Below are 16,987 nucleotides of genomic sequence, written 5' to 3' on the forward strand. Positions count from 1 at the left end.
CTAGCACCTTCGGCCATATGTATTGTTAAAATGTTACAGCAGTAAATGTGTTTAAACCAGAATGTTTCCACCAAGAGGAAGCTGGTGCTCTTTCATACTTCTGTAGTTAGTTTATATTATCTTGTCTGGTATTAATCTGCTCAAATTGCACATGGAAGTTGGGGCTGAAACGCTCTCGCGTCTCTCCAGCCTGCCTGTGAACTTGTTTTACTCAAGAGCCTGCTGTAGAAACGAAGGCCATCTCTCTGTGCCCAAACGCTGAGAAAGGGTGCGGACAGCTTAGATCCAGAAAGTCTGTGCCAAAGTACGTTTTTAAAACAATACAGGATGTAGCAAATATTTCTGCCATCCCACAAGCAGAAAACAAAGCCCCTTGCCCTGAAAATGCATCTTAATAAACCACAATTAAAACAAAACAACAACAAAAAAAAAAAAAAAACGGTCACTAAGTGCAGCCCCGCAGCGGTTTGTGCTGCTATACCGTCACCTTCGTGAGCTGACCTGTTTCCTTTAAGGAGACCCCGTCGGTCGAGACCCCGCCGGCCAGCGCGGGGCGACCGAAGAAAAGAGTCGCCGGCCTTTGCCCCGTGTGAGGATCGAACTCACGACCTTCAGATTATGAGACTGACGCGCTACCTACTGCGCTAACGAGGCGGCTGATAGCGCTTCCCCCGCGCCGCCTCTGGAGGCTGCCCGGGCGCCCCCGCTCCGCCGGCGCCAGCCGCTGCCGCAGCCGCCGCGCGTGACCGGCCCGGGCCCTCCTCGGCGGCGGCGGCGGCGGACTCCGCCCCCCGCCCCGCCCCGCTCTGACCGGCTCCGCGCCGGAGGGGCCCGCGGTGGCCGTGGGGGGCTCGGGGTGACAGTGCGGGTGACCGGGTGCGGCCCCAAGGACAGTGTGGGACCCCGCGGTGCCTCTCTGGGTGACTGTGGGGGGCCTCGTGGTGACGGTGTGGGACCCACGCAGGACACCGTGGGGGCCCCGGGGTGACAATGTGGACCCCAGGGCGACTGTGAGGCCCCACAGTGGTGGTGTAGGGCCCCGGGGTGACAGTGTAGGACCCTGGAGTGAGCGTGTGGGACACCGGGGTGACAGTGTGGGACCCCATGGTGACTGTGAGGCCCCACAGCGATGGTGTAGGACCCTGGGGTGACAGTGTAGGACCCTGGAGTGAGCGTGTGGGACACCGGGGTGACAGTGTGGGACCCCATGGTGACTGTGAGGCCCCACAGCGATGGTGTAGGACCCTGGGGTGACAGTGTAGGACCCTGGGGTGACAGTGTGGGACCCCATGGTGACTGTGAGGCCCCACAGCGATGGTGTAGGACCCTGGGGTGACAGTGTAGGACCCTGGAGTGAGCGTGTGGGACACCGGGGTGACAGAGTGGGACCCCATGGTGACTGTGAGGCCCCACAGCGATGGTGTAGGACCCTGGGGTGACAGTGTAGGACCCTGGAGTGAGCGTGTGGGACACCGGGGTGACAGTGTGGGACCCCATGGTGACTGTGAGGCCCCACAGCGATGGTGTAGGACCCTGGGGTGACAGTGTAGGACCCTGGAGTGAGCGTGTGGGACACCGGGGTGACAGTGTGGGACCCCATGGTGACTGTGAGGCCCCACAGCAATGGTGTAGGACCCTGGGGTGACAGTGTAGGACCCTGGAGTGAGTGTGTGGGATGCCGGGGTGACTGTGATGCCCCACAGTGATGGTGCAGGACCCTGGGATGACAGTGTGGGACCCTGGAGTGAGTGTATGGGACCCGAGGGTGACAGTGTGGGACCCCATGGCGACTGTGATGCCTCACAGTGACAGTGTAGGACCCTGGAATGACAGTGTGGGACCCCTGGTTGAGCATGTGGCACCCTGGGGTGACAGTGTAGGACCCCTGGTTGAGCGTGTGGGACCCCGGGGTGACAGTGTGGGACCCCATGGCGACTGTGATGCCGCACAGTGATGGTGTAGGACCCTGGGGTGACAGCGTAGGACCCCTAGTTGAGCGTGTGGGACCCCGGGGTGACAGCGCTGGCCCCCCGCCAGCAGGGGTGAGTGCCCAGCCCCGGGTGAAGGACTCCCACGACGGCGTCGCTGGGCACGGAGAGGCCCTGATTGGTGTTGACAGGGTGCAATCTTGCACGTCACATTAATTACGCAGCATCATTTTCAGCATAATTGCGCTTAGCAGGTCACTAGATAATTAATGACTTTTTACTGTGTCTGACAGCTGCAGGCAGGTGTCGGGGGTGGGGGGGCTGAGGCCAGGGGGTAGTTTTTAAAACCACATCGCCAGCTGTGCCGTGGTGGCTGGGACATGGTGGGGTGGCTGGGCTCCGGGGGCTACCTCTCCTTTGGCTCTTTGAGGTGGGTGTTTCCTACCTTTCATTGCTCTAGGTTTAAAATCTGAACAATTATTTCCTCTTCCCTTCTATTTGAATATATATTTTTATGTCCTACTAGCATATAATTACTCTCTTCCATAAGGCAGACCCATTTGGTATAGAATCTGGCCTGAAAAAATAGGTCTGTGTTACTCCTGAGAACATCTTTGTTCCAGAGCACTTTGGTAAGAGCAGTATGAGTCCCAGCTCGGACGTGCTCTTAGCTGCCCTTAACCCCTGTACAAGAGACAAGACTAGCATTTATGCGCCAGCCTATCCGCTCCAGACCTGTAGCACTTTGCATGCCTATACCTAGCATGGAGCAGACTCGCAAAGCTGACGGTAAGCTCTACCTGCGTGATAAAAGTGTGTCACATGGGCCTGCATAAAAGTATGCATGCAAGTATTTATGGAACACCTAATGCACGGTACATTCACACCCTGTCTTACCTCATCTTTGTGCGGACATACCAGTTAGCCTAGGTCCCCACAGGTATTTCACTTCTTGTCCCTGCTGAGAACGTGGGCCTTAGTCTCTATAATGACACAGCAGCTGAGCTTCCAGTATGACGACGTGACACCAGAAGCTGCAGCTTAAGGAAAAAAAAGAAACCAAACAGCACTAAATGTGCACAATCAAATGATGAGTGTATTTCTGATGTGTTGAGGCTGGCTCACAACCCTGCCTTCACATAATATTCAGCATGTTTGAGAAAGGGTATTTATTTCTTTTAATAGGACAGAGTAGTCACAAAGCTTTAAAGAAACAAATTAGTGCATCGTCTATGGTAATAGCAGCATACTATGAACGGGACACAGTGACAAATTTCAGGCTATTTTTACACTTGCCTGGCAGCATGTAGGCAGAGACAAGAGTCCCTGACCCTTTTTGCAGTTCTGAAGTTACGACCATGGCTGGTGACTTTGTCCCAGTTAAACATCATCAGAGTTGTTTGTGCTCCATAACGAACATTATAGGAAGACTGAGAAGCCTCAAGCTGTTTTGAAGATTGTGCAATGATGCTTGGAAGCCTACCTGCTCGAACGCTTTCTTCCTCGCTCGCACCTCTCACAGAATGCTCCGGGAAGGGAAAGAGAACCGAATCAGACAGCCCTGCTAATTGGACTTGAATCCTCCGTATGCCCTTGGGGTAAGGTGGGTGCCTCTCAGATAAGCAATCTAATCAGCTTTGTGCTTGTGTCCCATCTGGAAAGAGATTGTTGCTGAAGCACATCAGAGAAGCGAGCGTGTTCAGGTTTGCTGTTGGTTTTTTTTTTTTTTAAGGTAATTGTACCAACAAAATCAGAGAGTGTGAATTTGCCCGAGGTGGTAAGATCTCTTTATTTTTATTCATAATTAATTCCTTCAGCTGAAGTGAACTTACGCCAGAATGCAGTCTCTGAACGAGAAGGAGGATTGTGTTGCCTGCACAGTGCGTATGCATGGTGGCTACCCTGCGGATCGACTGCTGAGACAAAGGACCATGAGCCACTCGAGACACCTGGGCAAGATAAGGAAAAGGCTGGAGGATATCAAGAACCAGTCCCTTAAGGTGACAAAAGCGGATTTCAGCCACAATGAAAGTATAAGACTGGCCACGGACGCCTTCTTGGATGGTGGGACAGACTCTTATCTCGAAACCTTAAACAAAGAGGGAGAGGTGGATTTCCTCTCCTCCGTGGAAGCTCAGTACATCAAGGAGAACGCCAAGGAGTCTTATTACGCGCACGAATCTCTGGCCGACGGGGCAGCGGGACCCAAGCAGAACGATGCCGGATCGCTTACGTCGGGGACCTACTTCCCAAGCATTTCTGACAGCAGTGAGCCAGCTCTACTGCACACATGGGTTACCGCAGAAAAGCCCTATTTAAAGGAAAAATCCACTGCCACTGTGTATTTCCAAACAGAGAAGAACAGCAACATCAGAGACATCATACGCCGGTACATCAACAAGACCACTCAGGTACAGAGAGAAAATTCATGTTCCCTCTGCGTTTATTTGCCTTCCTGCTTTTAAAAAGATCAGCTAAACACGGTGCTTGGTTAAAGCCAGCCTGGTGGTACATTACAGCGTAGCTTTGCTCTGGGAGAGTGACTTTAGAGAGGCCGTTGCTGAACAAATGCAGTGCTTTTTTTTTTCTTTTTTTTTTCTTTTTTTTGTCCTTACGTCAACACCTCTTCGCTTTGGCGACTTAAAAACAAAAACCAAAAAATAAAAGGCATGTTCCCCGCTGTAACCTCCCGTTACCCTGCCCAGCAAGCGCCTGCTGCGGACAGGGCGGCCGGGCTCGGGTCCTCCTGGCGGGCGGGTTTGCTGGGGTCAGCGCCGGCCCAGCCGGGCGAGCGGTGGCCCTGGAGATGGGCGGCCAGCAGCGCTGCGAAGGAAGGGGCGCTGCCCAGCCTGGGGCAGGGCACGTATAGCTTTACGGGGGTGAGAGGCAGCACTGCTGTGCCGGGAGGCGTCCCCAAAGCAATGGGCTCGTTTAGAAAAAGTCCTTTCGTCCCTGTTGTGTTGTCAGTGCCACTAAAAGGTCCTGTGGGCTCCAAGAGAAACTCCGCAGCAGCCTAACGCAGCTTGTGGGAAACGTGTAGGCGATGCCCCCGGTGACAGAGAGGTGACAAAGGCGCCGGGGAAAGGGTCTTGTCGCAGGTCAGACTGCCCAGGAGCTGGGAAACCGGAGGGTGCGCGGCTGACGGGTGACAAAACGCTTTTGTGATGTGTATTCTGGTGTAACTGCTACAGCTCCGTTTTCGGGGTTTTTTCCCCCCTTGGAGGGGGAAAAAAAAAAAAACAGTAGACGTTGCAGGACTCTGCTCGTCATCATCGGGGGGTTGTATAAACTCGAGACTCCATTAGCCGTTTCACGGATGAATGGTCAGAAACAAAACCATTATGGCTACTGCCCTGGAAGGGAAATTTGGGGATTCCCACTAATTCAGCAGCAACCACAGAGCCCCCAAGGACTTCTCAAAGGTCAAAGCAGTGGGCCACGTCCGAAGCAGGAGGAGATTTTCTGGAATTTCTTGCTAAAAGTGAGATCACTTACCAGAGTACACCCTCGGCCTTAGGGTGGGCAGTGAGAGCCCCTGAGGGACACAGATACGTCTCCGGGAAGAGACTGTACTTTATCGACTGGTTTCTTTGCAACCTGGCTTTCAAATGTTATAACCACTAATACTGCCCATTGTTCCTAATCTCAGCTAGGCAAAACTGTTTTGTTATTCCTTTTTCAAAACTTTAATCTCAAATCTCTACTGTCTAGAGAAATGCAAGACGTGAAGGCAGGAGGCCTCTGGCGTGCTCGCTACCCGGCAAGGCCGTGGAGTCCTCCAGACCTCCTGTCTTTGCTTCATTATTCCGCTGCAAGGGCACGCTCTGGGGCTGAGAGCCCCAAGAGCAACAGCGGAGGAGAAGGGCCCCCTCCTGCAACTGCCCTTTCGCACGCTACCCATGCTCAGCACGCCAGGGCAATTGCAGAGCAGTCAGTTTAAGTTCAAAGCCTCAGAAAGATGCAGCAGCAAAAGAAATACCTGAGGAATAAGCATCAGCTGACACATCAGTCCAGTTTTGCATCTTGAGAGGAGACCATCTCTAGGGGAAAAAATGGGAAGTGCAATATAAATCCACGGTTCTTGACCCAGTCTCACATGACCTTCTTGGCAAACTAATTTACGTTGCAAGAGGTTGCTAGAGTAACCCCGATGGACAGTAACCCTTTGGCGACTGCTCTTTGAGTAGAGCTTTGCAATTGCCGGATTTATTAAATAGTATCTCCCAAGGGTCCGTTCTAGATCCTGCCGTGTTTGATATATCCATTAACAACTTAAACAATGGGCTAAAAAACACATTGGTGGATGGCATCAAACTGCAAAGCATTGGCCAGCAGCAAGTACTATAATCTTAAAACGTTGGTGAAATAGGTCCAGATGGTAAAAAGAAATTCAGCCGAGGAGAATGAGAAAGTACTGCAGTTAAGAGAGAAAGGTCAGATGTAGAAATACAAGTCGGGACAACTGGTGAGAAAGCAGTACTAGAGAGACTAGTCCAGGGCTGTGGTGAGACTGCAAGTGAGGCAGCAGTATTACGCTGTTTAAAAAGACATTAGCAGTAACCGTGGAGGTGAGCTATGGGATGTGCTTACTTGAGCTCCGCAGCGCTGGCAAGCACTGTGCTTTGGGTGCAGACTCGGGATGGGGGACCCTCGCTGTCCTGCTGATAACTCGGCTCGTCGGAGCAGGGTGCCTCCACGCGGGGCACGCTTGGTCTAAAGAAACTAGTAAGACAGCTCTCCCAGAATACTGTAAAGGGTGTTTTGATTGGATATATTTTCAAAGCTGTTCACACCATGAGTGCAATTTTCACGGGTTTCCGTTCGAGTCAGTAGAGGAACCGGCACTTTCTGAAGGTAAGACAGATACTAGCTGGGCTGAATTGCCCTGGGGCGATGGCCCTTTCCATGGACAACAGCTCTGTGGAGACCAGTGCCTTAATCAGGCAGGGTGAATCCATGCCCCGATGCTGAGCCCCGGGGGCAGTGGGGTAGAAGTGATTTTTTTTTTTTTTTTTTAAGCAACACATTTACAGTTCCCTGAATCCCAGCTGTCTGGAGGCTGCAAGTTTACGTAGCCGGAGGGTCTTTTGTGCCCAGTCCAGGCCACTCTGAGACTTTTACACGCTATCCCGCCATTTGTGGATTGGGAGGTGCGGAGATGTGTTTACATTGAAACAGTAAGTTTATCAATCGTTGTGAAAGTTTGGTGTAAAAAATAAAAAAGATGGAGATGTTGCAGTCTGTGACCCCCCACGACCAACTGCAGAATCTGTCCCAGGCATAAGTCGTAACAGAGAAAGAAAGCGTCATGCGGTGACTCTGGCTAAGCGCATGCTCCTTAGGAAAGCCGGCCAGCTGTTTGGCAAGAGCTGCGGGCTCCTTTTTTAGCTATATCCTCATTATTCTCTGATTACTTCTTCAATATATGTCTGAGTGCTGAAATCTCACTCACAAATTCTCTGATTACTTCTTCAATATATGTCTGAGTGCTGAAATCTCACTCACAAATTCTCTGATTACTTCTTCAATATATGTCTGAGTGCTGAAATCTCACTCACAAATTCCTGGGTCTTACTGTGTTTTATGATGAAAACGACTTAAGTCAAGCATGTATGTTATATTGGATCTATATGACCAATAAAACAGTGAAGCAACATATCTCATTGATTAGGGCACTTGGGGAGAAAAACAGAAATACCTACATATAGGTTCTAAGGCTTGTGTTTGTTGGAAATTTTTTAAAAAAACAATGAAAAAATCCCACTACATTTCAGTGGCCTCGCAAGCAACCTTAAGTTATGCAGACATACTCTGCTAATGCCTCTGCTTTTCCCCCAGGTGCTAGCTATCGTGATGGACGTGTTCACAGATACGGAGATTCTCTGCGACCTCCTGGAGGCGGCTAACAAGCGCATGGTGTTTGTCTACCTGTTGCTCGATCATGGCAATGTAAAGCTCTTCTCTGAGATGTGTGACAAGCTGCAGATTGCTGAGGATCTCTTCAAGGTACTGGGGCTCTGGAAAATCTTGGGCTCTGAACTTTGGCACTTTGGGTTAGCAGCATGATTATGCTCGAGTCGTTCCACCTTGTAATTAAAAGGGAGAAGGAGACATCCAGAGGTAGCGTTAACTTCCCTAACACACTACTGAAGATGCCTACATTTTTCTGCGAATTATATAGGAAGCTGAGCTATTTCCGTTAGTTGCTTAACCTTAAATGAAACTAATCTGGGCTCTTAAGTCTTAAAACAGAGCTTAAGGCCCCCAGTAGAGATGCGTGCTGTAAGCATTACGACGGCTTCTCTTTAATAACTGTGCAGGAGCCGTGGTCTAGCAGCTGCAGTTAGTGGGCAGCTGGAGCTGCACACAAAAATGTGTGAGCCGACTCCTCAGCGCCACTCCGTTTACCGAGGCCTCGCTCCTACAAAGGATAAGTGAGCGCGGCAAACAGCAGCGCAACGCCTGGGTACCTGACCTAGCTTTAAGCGAGCACGCTCGGGTACAAGGAGCAATTGTACCTGCAACAGCGCAGAGCCTAGCAAGGGGCTAAATCGACCTGCTTCTCAGTTCGTGCCCGTACGTACATTTCCTACTGCAGCGATGCCATCCGTATGGATTTCACCAGAAGGCCCGGATGTCTGTGCAGGGCCAGTATGAGTACAGCTTTTTGCCCTACTGTGTTGTACAACAGGCAACGTAAAACACGTTGGGGTCACGTCTAGTGCAAATTGTTGCTGGGATGTCAGTGGAGGTGACAGACTGGTCTCAGTTAAGGACACTTATCTCTTACTTACGGTAGGTGTAGCACCCGTCACAGGCAAACAGTGCAGCTCCACCTGCATGAGTTTCCATGCAGGTTTATAACCGTATTGAAATAAATAACACTATCAGGTGAGAAAGCTTAACTAGGGTTACGCTATCCCCAAACCTTTAAATGTAACATTAGAAAATTCATGAAGATATCAGAGCAGTGGGAAGAAGTGAAGAGGTAGGGGTTGTAGGGAGAGAGGGCCCCTTCCTCCTGATTTTTAATTAAAAGATGTAATTAATTCTGCTTATATTAACTATTATTTTTTTCTTTACTAGAATATTTCAGTCCGCAGTGTTACTGGAGAGGTTTACTGTGCCAAATCAGGCAGAAAATTTGCAGGACAAATACAAGAAAAATTTCTTATTTCTGACTGGAGATATGTGCTCTCTGGATCTTACAGGTGAGATCAGCCATTGTAGTTTGTGTCTCTGGGCCCTTTTATTATTTTTAATATTACTTGACAAAGGAAAGTTTTTGAACAGCTGAACATTTTTTTAGAACAAAAAACCCCCATGCTTTCAAGTATATGCCATTTTTCAACAATCCATTTAACACGTTTTTCTAACTTGTTTTAAAGCTTATGAGAGATCTTTATAGCACGTGGTATTTAATTTAAATGTTCAGGACTGATGTAAATGACTTTTCCAGCGCAGTCTGGAGCACAACTAGAAATGTGTATATCTTAATGTTGTGCTTTCCTCGTTGTTTGGGTCCTCAAATGATATCATGAGCCATGATACATTTCCATCATCTCCCTCAGCAGCCCTTGATGTAGCACATGTCACTCAGCTTATCTAAAGATTTGTTCTCCATACGACAAATTTAGTGACTAAAGGGAAAACAGAAATACTTTGGAGACTTCCTATTTTTTCTTGTTGTGTTTCTTTAACAGATAAGAAGTGTCTATGTAACTGTTGTACCTTACTTTTTTGTGAGCTGCATCTGCAACATCTGATATCCTGTCCATTTTTGTGCTGCTCTGATTATTTCAGGTACAAGATATAGCATCTCAACAGTTGTGATTTGAATTAAGATCCAAGATTGTCAGACTTGAGTCTCTGAGCTTGGCTCAAATAAATAAAGTTCCTAAGTCTCATGACTACAGAGATAAGCTTCACAAATGACTGAAGTGTCCCCTAAAAACTCAGATACAAAAACGCAAGAGGAAAAAAAAAAAACACAGCTTTGATTATTTAATTAAAAGGATGGGATTTTTTTTTTTTTTCTTAATCCAGGTTTAGGATTGGAGGCTTAAATGCCCTTCGTCGGGTAAAACTATGCCACCGGCAAGATTATATAACTGTAATAACGAAAGTGAAGTGAATACAGGGGGTTAGCTTAGGCTGTGCGAAGTGCAGGCGCCCATTTTTCATTCAGTTCCCAAATGAACCATCAGACAAAAATGACTGAACACACAGAATGGGTTTAATTGCCCACTCTGTGTTTTTGTTGTTCTCTCAGCTTTCAGTTTTCTTTTAAACCCTCACCAAAATGCAACATTAGATTTATATATGGAGTGGACATGTGGGAGGAGAGGGACAGAACAAGACATTTTCTTTAGCCAAGAATCTTCCTTTTGGCATCCCTTTTCACTCCTAAGAAAAATAAATTAAAAAAAAAAAACAAAAACCCACCCTCAAAGTCCCATGCAGAGTCACTTCTGTCGTTCTCTACTGCTCTTGCAGTATCTTCTAACCCAAAGAGACTTATCAAACTGCATAACCTCCTATCCAGCAAGCAAGCAGAGAGGGTGGTGAGAAATAAATCTCTACATTTTTTAACTTCAGCATGCTCAGCACAGATTTGGGGAGTCATCTGGGTTATAGCTGCCTCTCACCACACGGCATTTTTATGAGCTTGCTAGCTCTCGCTTTAGTCAGTTGAAAGTTTTCTGCTATCCCTAAAACCTTATTCACCAACTTCTGCAGGTGTAAACAAGAAAGATTTTAACATTGAGTAGAACAGACTCTTCTGCACTGTGGTTATTAGATTGCATTTGGATAGATTTCAAAACTAATACAAAAGCATATTTCACGTAAGTGCTGCGCTCTAGTTGGCTTTGTAATATCAATGAGGGGAGTGGGCTGAGGAACTGAAATAGCCCTTCAGTACGTACTGCCCTAAAAGGGACCATGATTCAGTGGTTGTAGCCACAGTGCTTGGGCACAAAATATATTTGCCTAGTAGACAACAAAGAGGACTGAAGGCCATCGGTTAACTGTTAGGGGCAAAGGACCTGCCAGCGAGTCTGTGGGATCTCCTGCTCTGGAGTCATTTCTAAAAACACATTGAAGAGCCATCGGTTAGGTTAGTGCGTATGCTTGGTTCTGCCTCGTACAGCACACGGGCTGAGACATCTCTGAGGGCCTTTTCAGCTGTGTATTTGTATGAGCACAGGCCCACAAGCCTTTAAAAGTGTTTTAAGATGTAGTTTTCCCCTTATTTTTTATTGTCTACATCTGTTGTGTGGGGTTAGGATGTAGGATTTTTTTTTTTCCCCTCTCTCTGTGTTTATCTATCTACCCCAACTTAAGATAACTGTTATTCCTTTTTTTTAACAAAATTTGAGGTTCGATTGCATGCAAACTCAGTGCTCCTAAAAGAGGTAAAATGGTAACGCCAGACCCCAGCCCTGTCTCCTCAGGCAGAAAGCCCTAGAGTCGGGAGCAGTGCGACCACCCCCTTGCACTAGGCTAACATCTGCTCCTGACCGTCTGCCCCAGGGGTCAGAGCCCCAGTCCCTCCTTGGCTTTTGCTGAGTTGGTAGAGTGAAACAGGGGCAAACACAGACCTTGCTCCTCGGAGGCAACAGATGATTACCCCTCCGGCTACCACCCGTGGAAAGCCTCTTCAGAGCCAAGACCTAACCCCAGGCATAAGTCCCTCGGTGGATAGCGTCAGCTAAGCTGGAGCAGGTCTCTCACACAGCGGTTGCCCCACCAGCAGGCAACACTGTCACATTGAGTAGTTCAAATGTCAAACCTGAGCTCAGCTGAAAACCCAGGCTTCCCGCTATAGATTAAATTTGTTTTGTGTGATGCTGCTCATTACTGCAGTGTCGTGAATACAAGGAACGAGAGCACCGAGGGGTCCGTAGCGAACTGCAGCTGGAGTAACGGGGCAAGGGGCAGTCAGAGAAAATGAAGCTGGTGCAAATGCAGATCAAAGAGGAGAGGTGGGTTTTGACTCAAACAGTCTGAAGTGAGACAATGAAAAATAGCGCGTGCTTTTTGAGGCAAAACCCTGGACATACTTCCGAGAAATATCTGCCGATGGCTGAACGTGTGATACTTGGGCCTTGGCCCCAAGTGGACAAGTACATCTTTGTGCTTTCTCTTCTGCCTAACGTGCTTCAGCTCAAATAGGCATGGTGGGATATGATCCTTCTGGACAACTGGTCTAATGAAAAGTGAGCCTTTTTCTGAGCCTTTCTCACAGAGCCAAGAGCACTCAGAACTGTAAACTATTGACCTAAAACCAGACCTAACACCTCTACAATGAGTTTCCTCTCAGAATGAAGCAAGTGGAAAACGTGCTAGGTCTTCATGAAAGTTTTGCCTTGTTTTTCAGCCAAGTGCACAGACGGTATATTGCTCTGACTTGTTACATGGAGAGTCTAAAGTTACGCAGGTCTCACTTGCCTGAATTTATGACTGACCCATTTGCTATCAGTCCACAGAGGACTTGGGGCTATGAATTGGATCTGACTTTCTGTACTTACACGGGTTACAGGAAACAAATAACTATCAGCTGCCACAAATAAATATCAGCCAGGTACTTCAAGGAGTAAGCCATGGAGTAACACATGGGAGTAAAGTTATCAGAATTAGCCCAAGAGTTTTTTTCTCTGAGCTTGTTGAGTGTTTTTTAAAAGCCACTTATAAATATGTAATTTTTGTTTTTATTTCTCCATAAACTCTCTTCTAAACTAGAACCCCATATCTATCGTACCTAAAACACAAATCCGTCCTCCCGGGCCTCAGCTCTTTAACAGGTTCTAACCTTAAACGTAGCTATGTCAGCAGAACGTCTGACTTCTGATCTGCTTAGAGTTAAACAGAAGATGTACCAAGGCTTACAGCGTGCTTCTTAGCGGATGAACGCAACGTAGAGTTAGTGCAGCAGACGTTACCAAAACAGCGGGGAATTAGCTTGTTGCACTGTCTACCTTGTGAGCTAAGGTTTTGTCCATATTTACAATGATTTGAACAAAGTAGATGAGAAGTACCTGTATTTTCTTAACACTTATTGTATATTTTAGTGTCCAGTCGTACAATGTGCAATATATATTATACTGTTGCCCAGTGGCATTGAACTAGCCAGTACTTCACTCCTCTCCTCCCCACGCCTGAAGCAACAGCATAAACACTTCTGTCCAAAACCTAACCCTCTACAAAAATGCCCTGAACTGGCAGATTCAAATTGTATGTCTTGACTCTGTTCGTGTCAGCTTAGGCTGTCAGGCCCACTGATTTTCACAGTTTTGTCAAAACATGACAGGAACAAGATTTAAAGCGCGCACACCTCCAGCCAAATCTGGCTGTCAGCAATCCTGGTGCGAATCCAGCCTAGCTAATAAAGTCACACGGGAATAACCGGGCAGCATTATGCCGACACAGAATAACCTCGGGTCAAGCTCCAGCACTGCTCGACGGTCTCTGCCGCGTGGCTCAAGCCCTCGAGCAATCACGTTTCGTTCTCGGAGCTGTGCTCGTTTCATTGCCGATGCTGGTGCTCGCACAAGGCGGGCTGCGCAGCAGAATCAAGCTGGCAGGGGGTTGTGTAGAAAAGCACAAATTGGGATGAAGTGTACGTTTGCCTAGCGGAGTAGGGAAGAACATAAAAGAAAAACTATTTAAAAACTATGGGGTAGTCTAAGGCGCATCTCTAGATTATGAGAATACATCAGAGTTTTGGTCTTATAGTAAAGTAGTATTTTTATTTTTGTAAAGGCTGTAGGAAAAATTTATGCATGTCATTATTTCTCTAATGAAGTGAGCGTTTGTCCGACACCTGTAAAAGCAAGCGTGGAGGGCTTGTTTTGTGGGACTGGGATATGACAGGGAGGGTGAGGTTTTTGTGTGCTTCCCTTTACCAACTTGGACAAAGAAAACAAACACAGGATGGCTATTTTTGCTGTTCTTTCTGGTGTCAGTACTGAGTGGATAAGATTTACAAACTGGTATGGCAACCTGCAGGGAAGATGCAATTTATATGTGTGCATGATAAGACCTTACCTTCCATGTACCGTGCTTAAATTAAGCATGTAATAACAGGGGATCCAAACTCCTTTCCAGGGAACAGACACCCAAACTTTAGGTACTGAAGGTACCAACATGTAGTCCTTCAGCTGATTTCGATCTTGGTTTTCACCACTCCCTTCAGAAGGTTCATATAACGTTACAAGGTTTCTTGCTGGTTTGAGAGGCAGCTGCAATAACAAAGCTTGATCCAAGTCAAAGAGAGAGCGCTGATGGGAACTGACCTGAAATTCAGCTGCAACACCATCTTCATCCTCTATTTGGACAATAAGTCTCAGCTGTAAAACGCATATGCTTTTCGCACCATCCCTGCTGGGATGTCCAGTTTCTAACAGTGGAAGCTAATACTAACCCTCACCCCGTCTCTCCTTCCAGCTTCACATGGTTGTGTGGCCAGGTCCACCGCAACCTCCTCTCCAAGTTCACTGGCCAAGTGGTCGAGCTGTTCGATGAGGAGTTTCGCCACCTGTACGCACTGTCAAAGCCGGTGATGGGACCCAAGTCTCCGACCCGCGCCATGCCCTTCCTCCTCAGCAAGGCCTGGGCCCCCCAGCGCAGCCCCCCTGACAGCAGCCCAGGAAGTGCCAACACCCTTTCGGATCCTTTCAGTAGCCTCTCGGCTGGCAGCACCCATCAGACCAAACAAACGCCGAGAACTCCCTTATTCAGCAGCAACTTCACCCCCCAGTCTCCTCTCCATAGAGTTAACTCCTTCCACAGCTATGTCTCACTCACACCACCGCCACCACAGAAGACCATCCAGGCTAACTACTATCAGCCGCACTACGATACCACCATGGTTCTTTACAACAACGTGAACATTTACAGACCTGTAAGACTTAGACAAGAAGATCCAAACAGGACGGGGTTAAACTCACCTTGGAGGTGCCTTCACAAAGCTAACCTATTTGCATAACCACCTTGTTTTGAATTGCAAGTAAGCGTAGCAAGGACCTGTTTAGCAATTGCTTGTGTACTGATGAATATAGAAATTCTGTATAATATAAAATGAGGAAGATTTCAAGGCTGTTGTTTTGGTTTGGTCCTTAGGGATGCTTCTTTCCCTAACTGAAAAGCTAAGCCTGCTCTCATATAAACCTTGCATGGGTGTACCATGACTCCAGTTAAGAACACATATCAACAATGCTGCTTACAATGTAAAATTGCAGCTGCCCGTCACCCTCTCTTGATAACATATTTGTGAATCAATAGATTTAGGTGGTTAACTCTTCTTCTTACAGCCAGGCACCTGAAAGAGGGCTAAGTCACAGTTTATTATTGTGGATTTTCCACACTTGTGTAAGGAGCCAGTTCAGGAGACTCAGGTCTTGTATTTACTTGCCAAACAGACATGATGGTGGCAGCAACAGTCTAAGCTGCGTGTTGCTTAATCTTGACTTGGGAGGACTGCTTTAGGGCTAACAGAATTTCCACCTTCACACTGTCTCTCACCTGTCTGCTTGAGGTGGAAAATACAGATGTCTGTCTGCATGGTTTCTAGGCTCAGGCTTGCGAACCATGAAAAGGACAAAGACCAACAGTCCAGGTTACACAAGGCATCCTACGGCCACCATAGGCTCGTTTTCACTCAGAAGCGACATGGTGTATTCCCATATGCTTTCTTAAAACCCTCCAATCCCATCACCTGAGAGCAATTTTCCTCATTGCAAAGCGTCCGCGTAGATTCAGACTGCAAAAGGGAAGCCAAATAAAGAAGCAAAGACCTACTGGTAACACACCTTTCCGATACTGAGTTCCAGTTCATTTAGTGGTATGTGCATCTTAGAAATACTTTTAGTGGTCATTTGACTCAACATTAAGTTAGAGATCATGATGCTCTAGTCCAGAGTTCCTTAAAGTTTCGATTTTTTTTTTTTTTAAATACAGAGAAACTGGGTACCTGTAGTTCCCATTGAATAAACGGGAGTTCCAGAGGTTCTGCAGCTTGAACCATAGTGCCTGCAAAGCAGAAAAACTTACCGGCAAATAATCTTGAAAATGACAAGAAACGTTGGTGAGAGCCATAAAATATTTGTAAGAAAATTCATGAAGCATAAATAAAGGGTTTCTATACAATCCAAAGTTATTAGATGCTTAACATCGGATCAGTAATTTTTTTACACCTGCTTTGTATCATCATTTCAACTGACTCCAAGAGAAAACAGAAACCTAAACATATTTGCACATCTGACCCATTTTGTCTGACTTCTCACCTGTCCAAAAAGAAAAGGAATAAAATTAAATTATTTAGGCTGTGCTATATGCAGCAGCAAGATTTCAGGTGAAGAGAGTTTCTCATCCTTGGAAAAAGCTATTGCTTTGAAAGTATACTGCTGAAGTTTACAGAACATTAGAAAAGGTACAGGGAGGACAAATCCTGCACTAGCTGCAGAGTGGACTTTTTCCACCTGTGGAATCTAGTTTTGGAGTCCAGAACGAACAGTGAACTATTGCAAATAATTGTAAATCTCTGTACACAGCAACATTTTTAAGGATTCCTGCGGCAGAAGGAGATTTGATTTTTCATTCCTAAGACAACCCTATTGTGCATGGCACAATATGGCAACCACTCATGTAAAAAAGAAAAAAATAAAAGACTCATTAAACTCCCTCTGAGATTCATTTTTTTCCTTCATTTTCTCTTCACTTGTGCACCTTAATATCTTCTCTTCCAAAAGCTAAGCGGTCTGCATAAAGTCAGAGCCCAACTGAACAGGAAGTACGTTTTACTTCTTCTCAGATCAAGAGGAACAGAATTAAACGTAAGTGTCCCTCCAGCTTGGCTAGCACGTTTCTTCCAAATTTGGTTCAGTTCACTGCAATCCTGTTCCTGGTGTGGCCCAACCGGGATGGTGCAGCATGGGACGTGGGGAGAAGTTTGTAGACCACTATCTCCAAAACCTTAATTTCCTCTGGTGAGGACCCATCAAATCCATAAAGGAGCTCCTTTCCTCACCGTGGGGCTAGATGGTTCGCCTACAGAAGTT

General features: G+C 47.1%; 1 protein-coding gene and 1 non-coding gene across 3 annotated transcripts; one reads left to right on the forward strand and one right to left on the reverse strand.

The window, feature by feature from the left end:
* Positions 1-581: 581 nt before the first annotated feature.
* On the reverse strand, positions 582-654 carry TRNAM-CAU (transfer RNA methionine (anticodon CAU)). The gene has a single exon. It is a non-coding gene; the product is annotated as a tRNA-Met (tRNA).
* Positions 655-3,474: 2,820 nt separating this feature from the next.
* FAM83A (family with sequence similarity 83 member A) lies at positions 3,475-16,580 on the forward strand. Of its 2 annotated transcripts, XM_068933845.1 has the most exons (5): positions 3,475-3,531; positions 3,746-4,339; positions 7,767-7,934; positions 9,015-9,139; positions 14,376-16,580. In XM_068933845.1, the coding sequence occupies exons 2-5, from the start codon at positions 3,767-3,769 to the stop codon at positions 14,914-14,916; spliced, it is 1,407 nt and encodes a 468-aa protein (XP_068789946.1). In that variant the 5' UTR covers positions 3,475-3,531; positions 3,746-3,766; the 3' UTR covers positions 14,917-16,580. The 2 variants fall into 2 exon arrangements, with proteins under 2 accessions (XP_068789946.1, XP_009681020.1); XM_009682725.2 differs by lacking the exon at positions 3,475-3,531 and having other exon boundaries at positions 3,713-4,339.
* The last annotated feature ends 407 nt before the right edge of the window (positions 16,581-16,987 follow it).

Source organism: Struthio camelus, chromosome 2 (assembly GCF_040807025.1).
Source record: "Struthio camelus isolate bStrCam1 chromosome 2, bStrCam1.hap1, whole genome shotgun sequence".
Taxonomy (NCBI): Eukaryota; Metazoa; Chordata; class Aves; order Struthioniformes; family Struthionidae; genus Struthio; species Struthio camelus.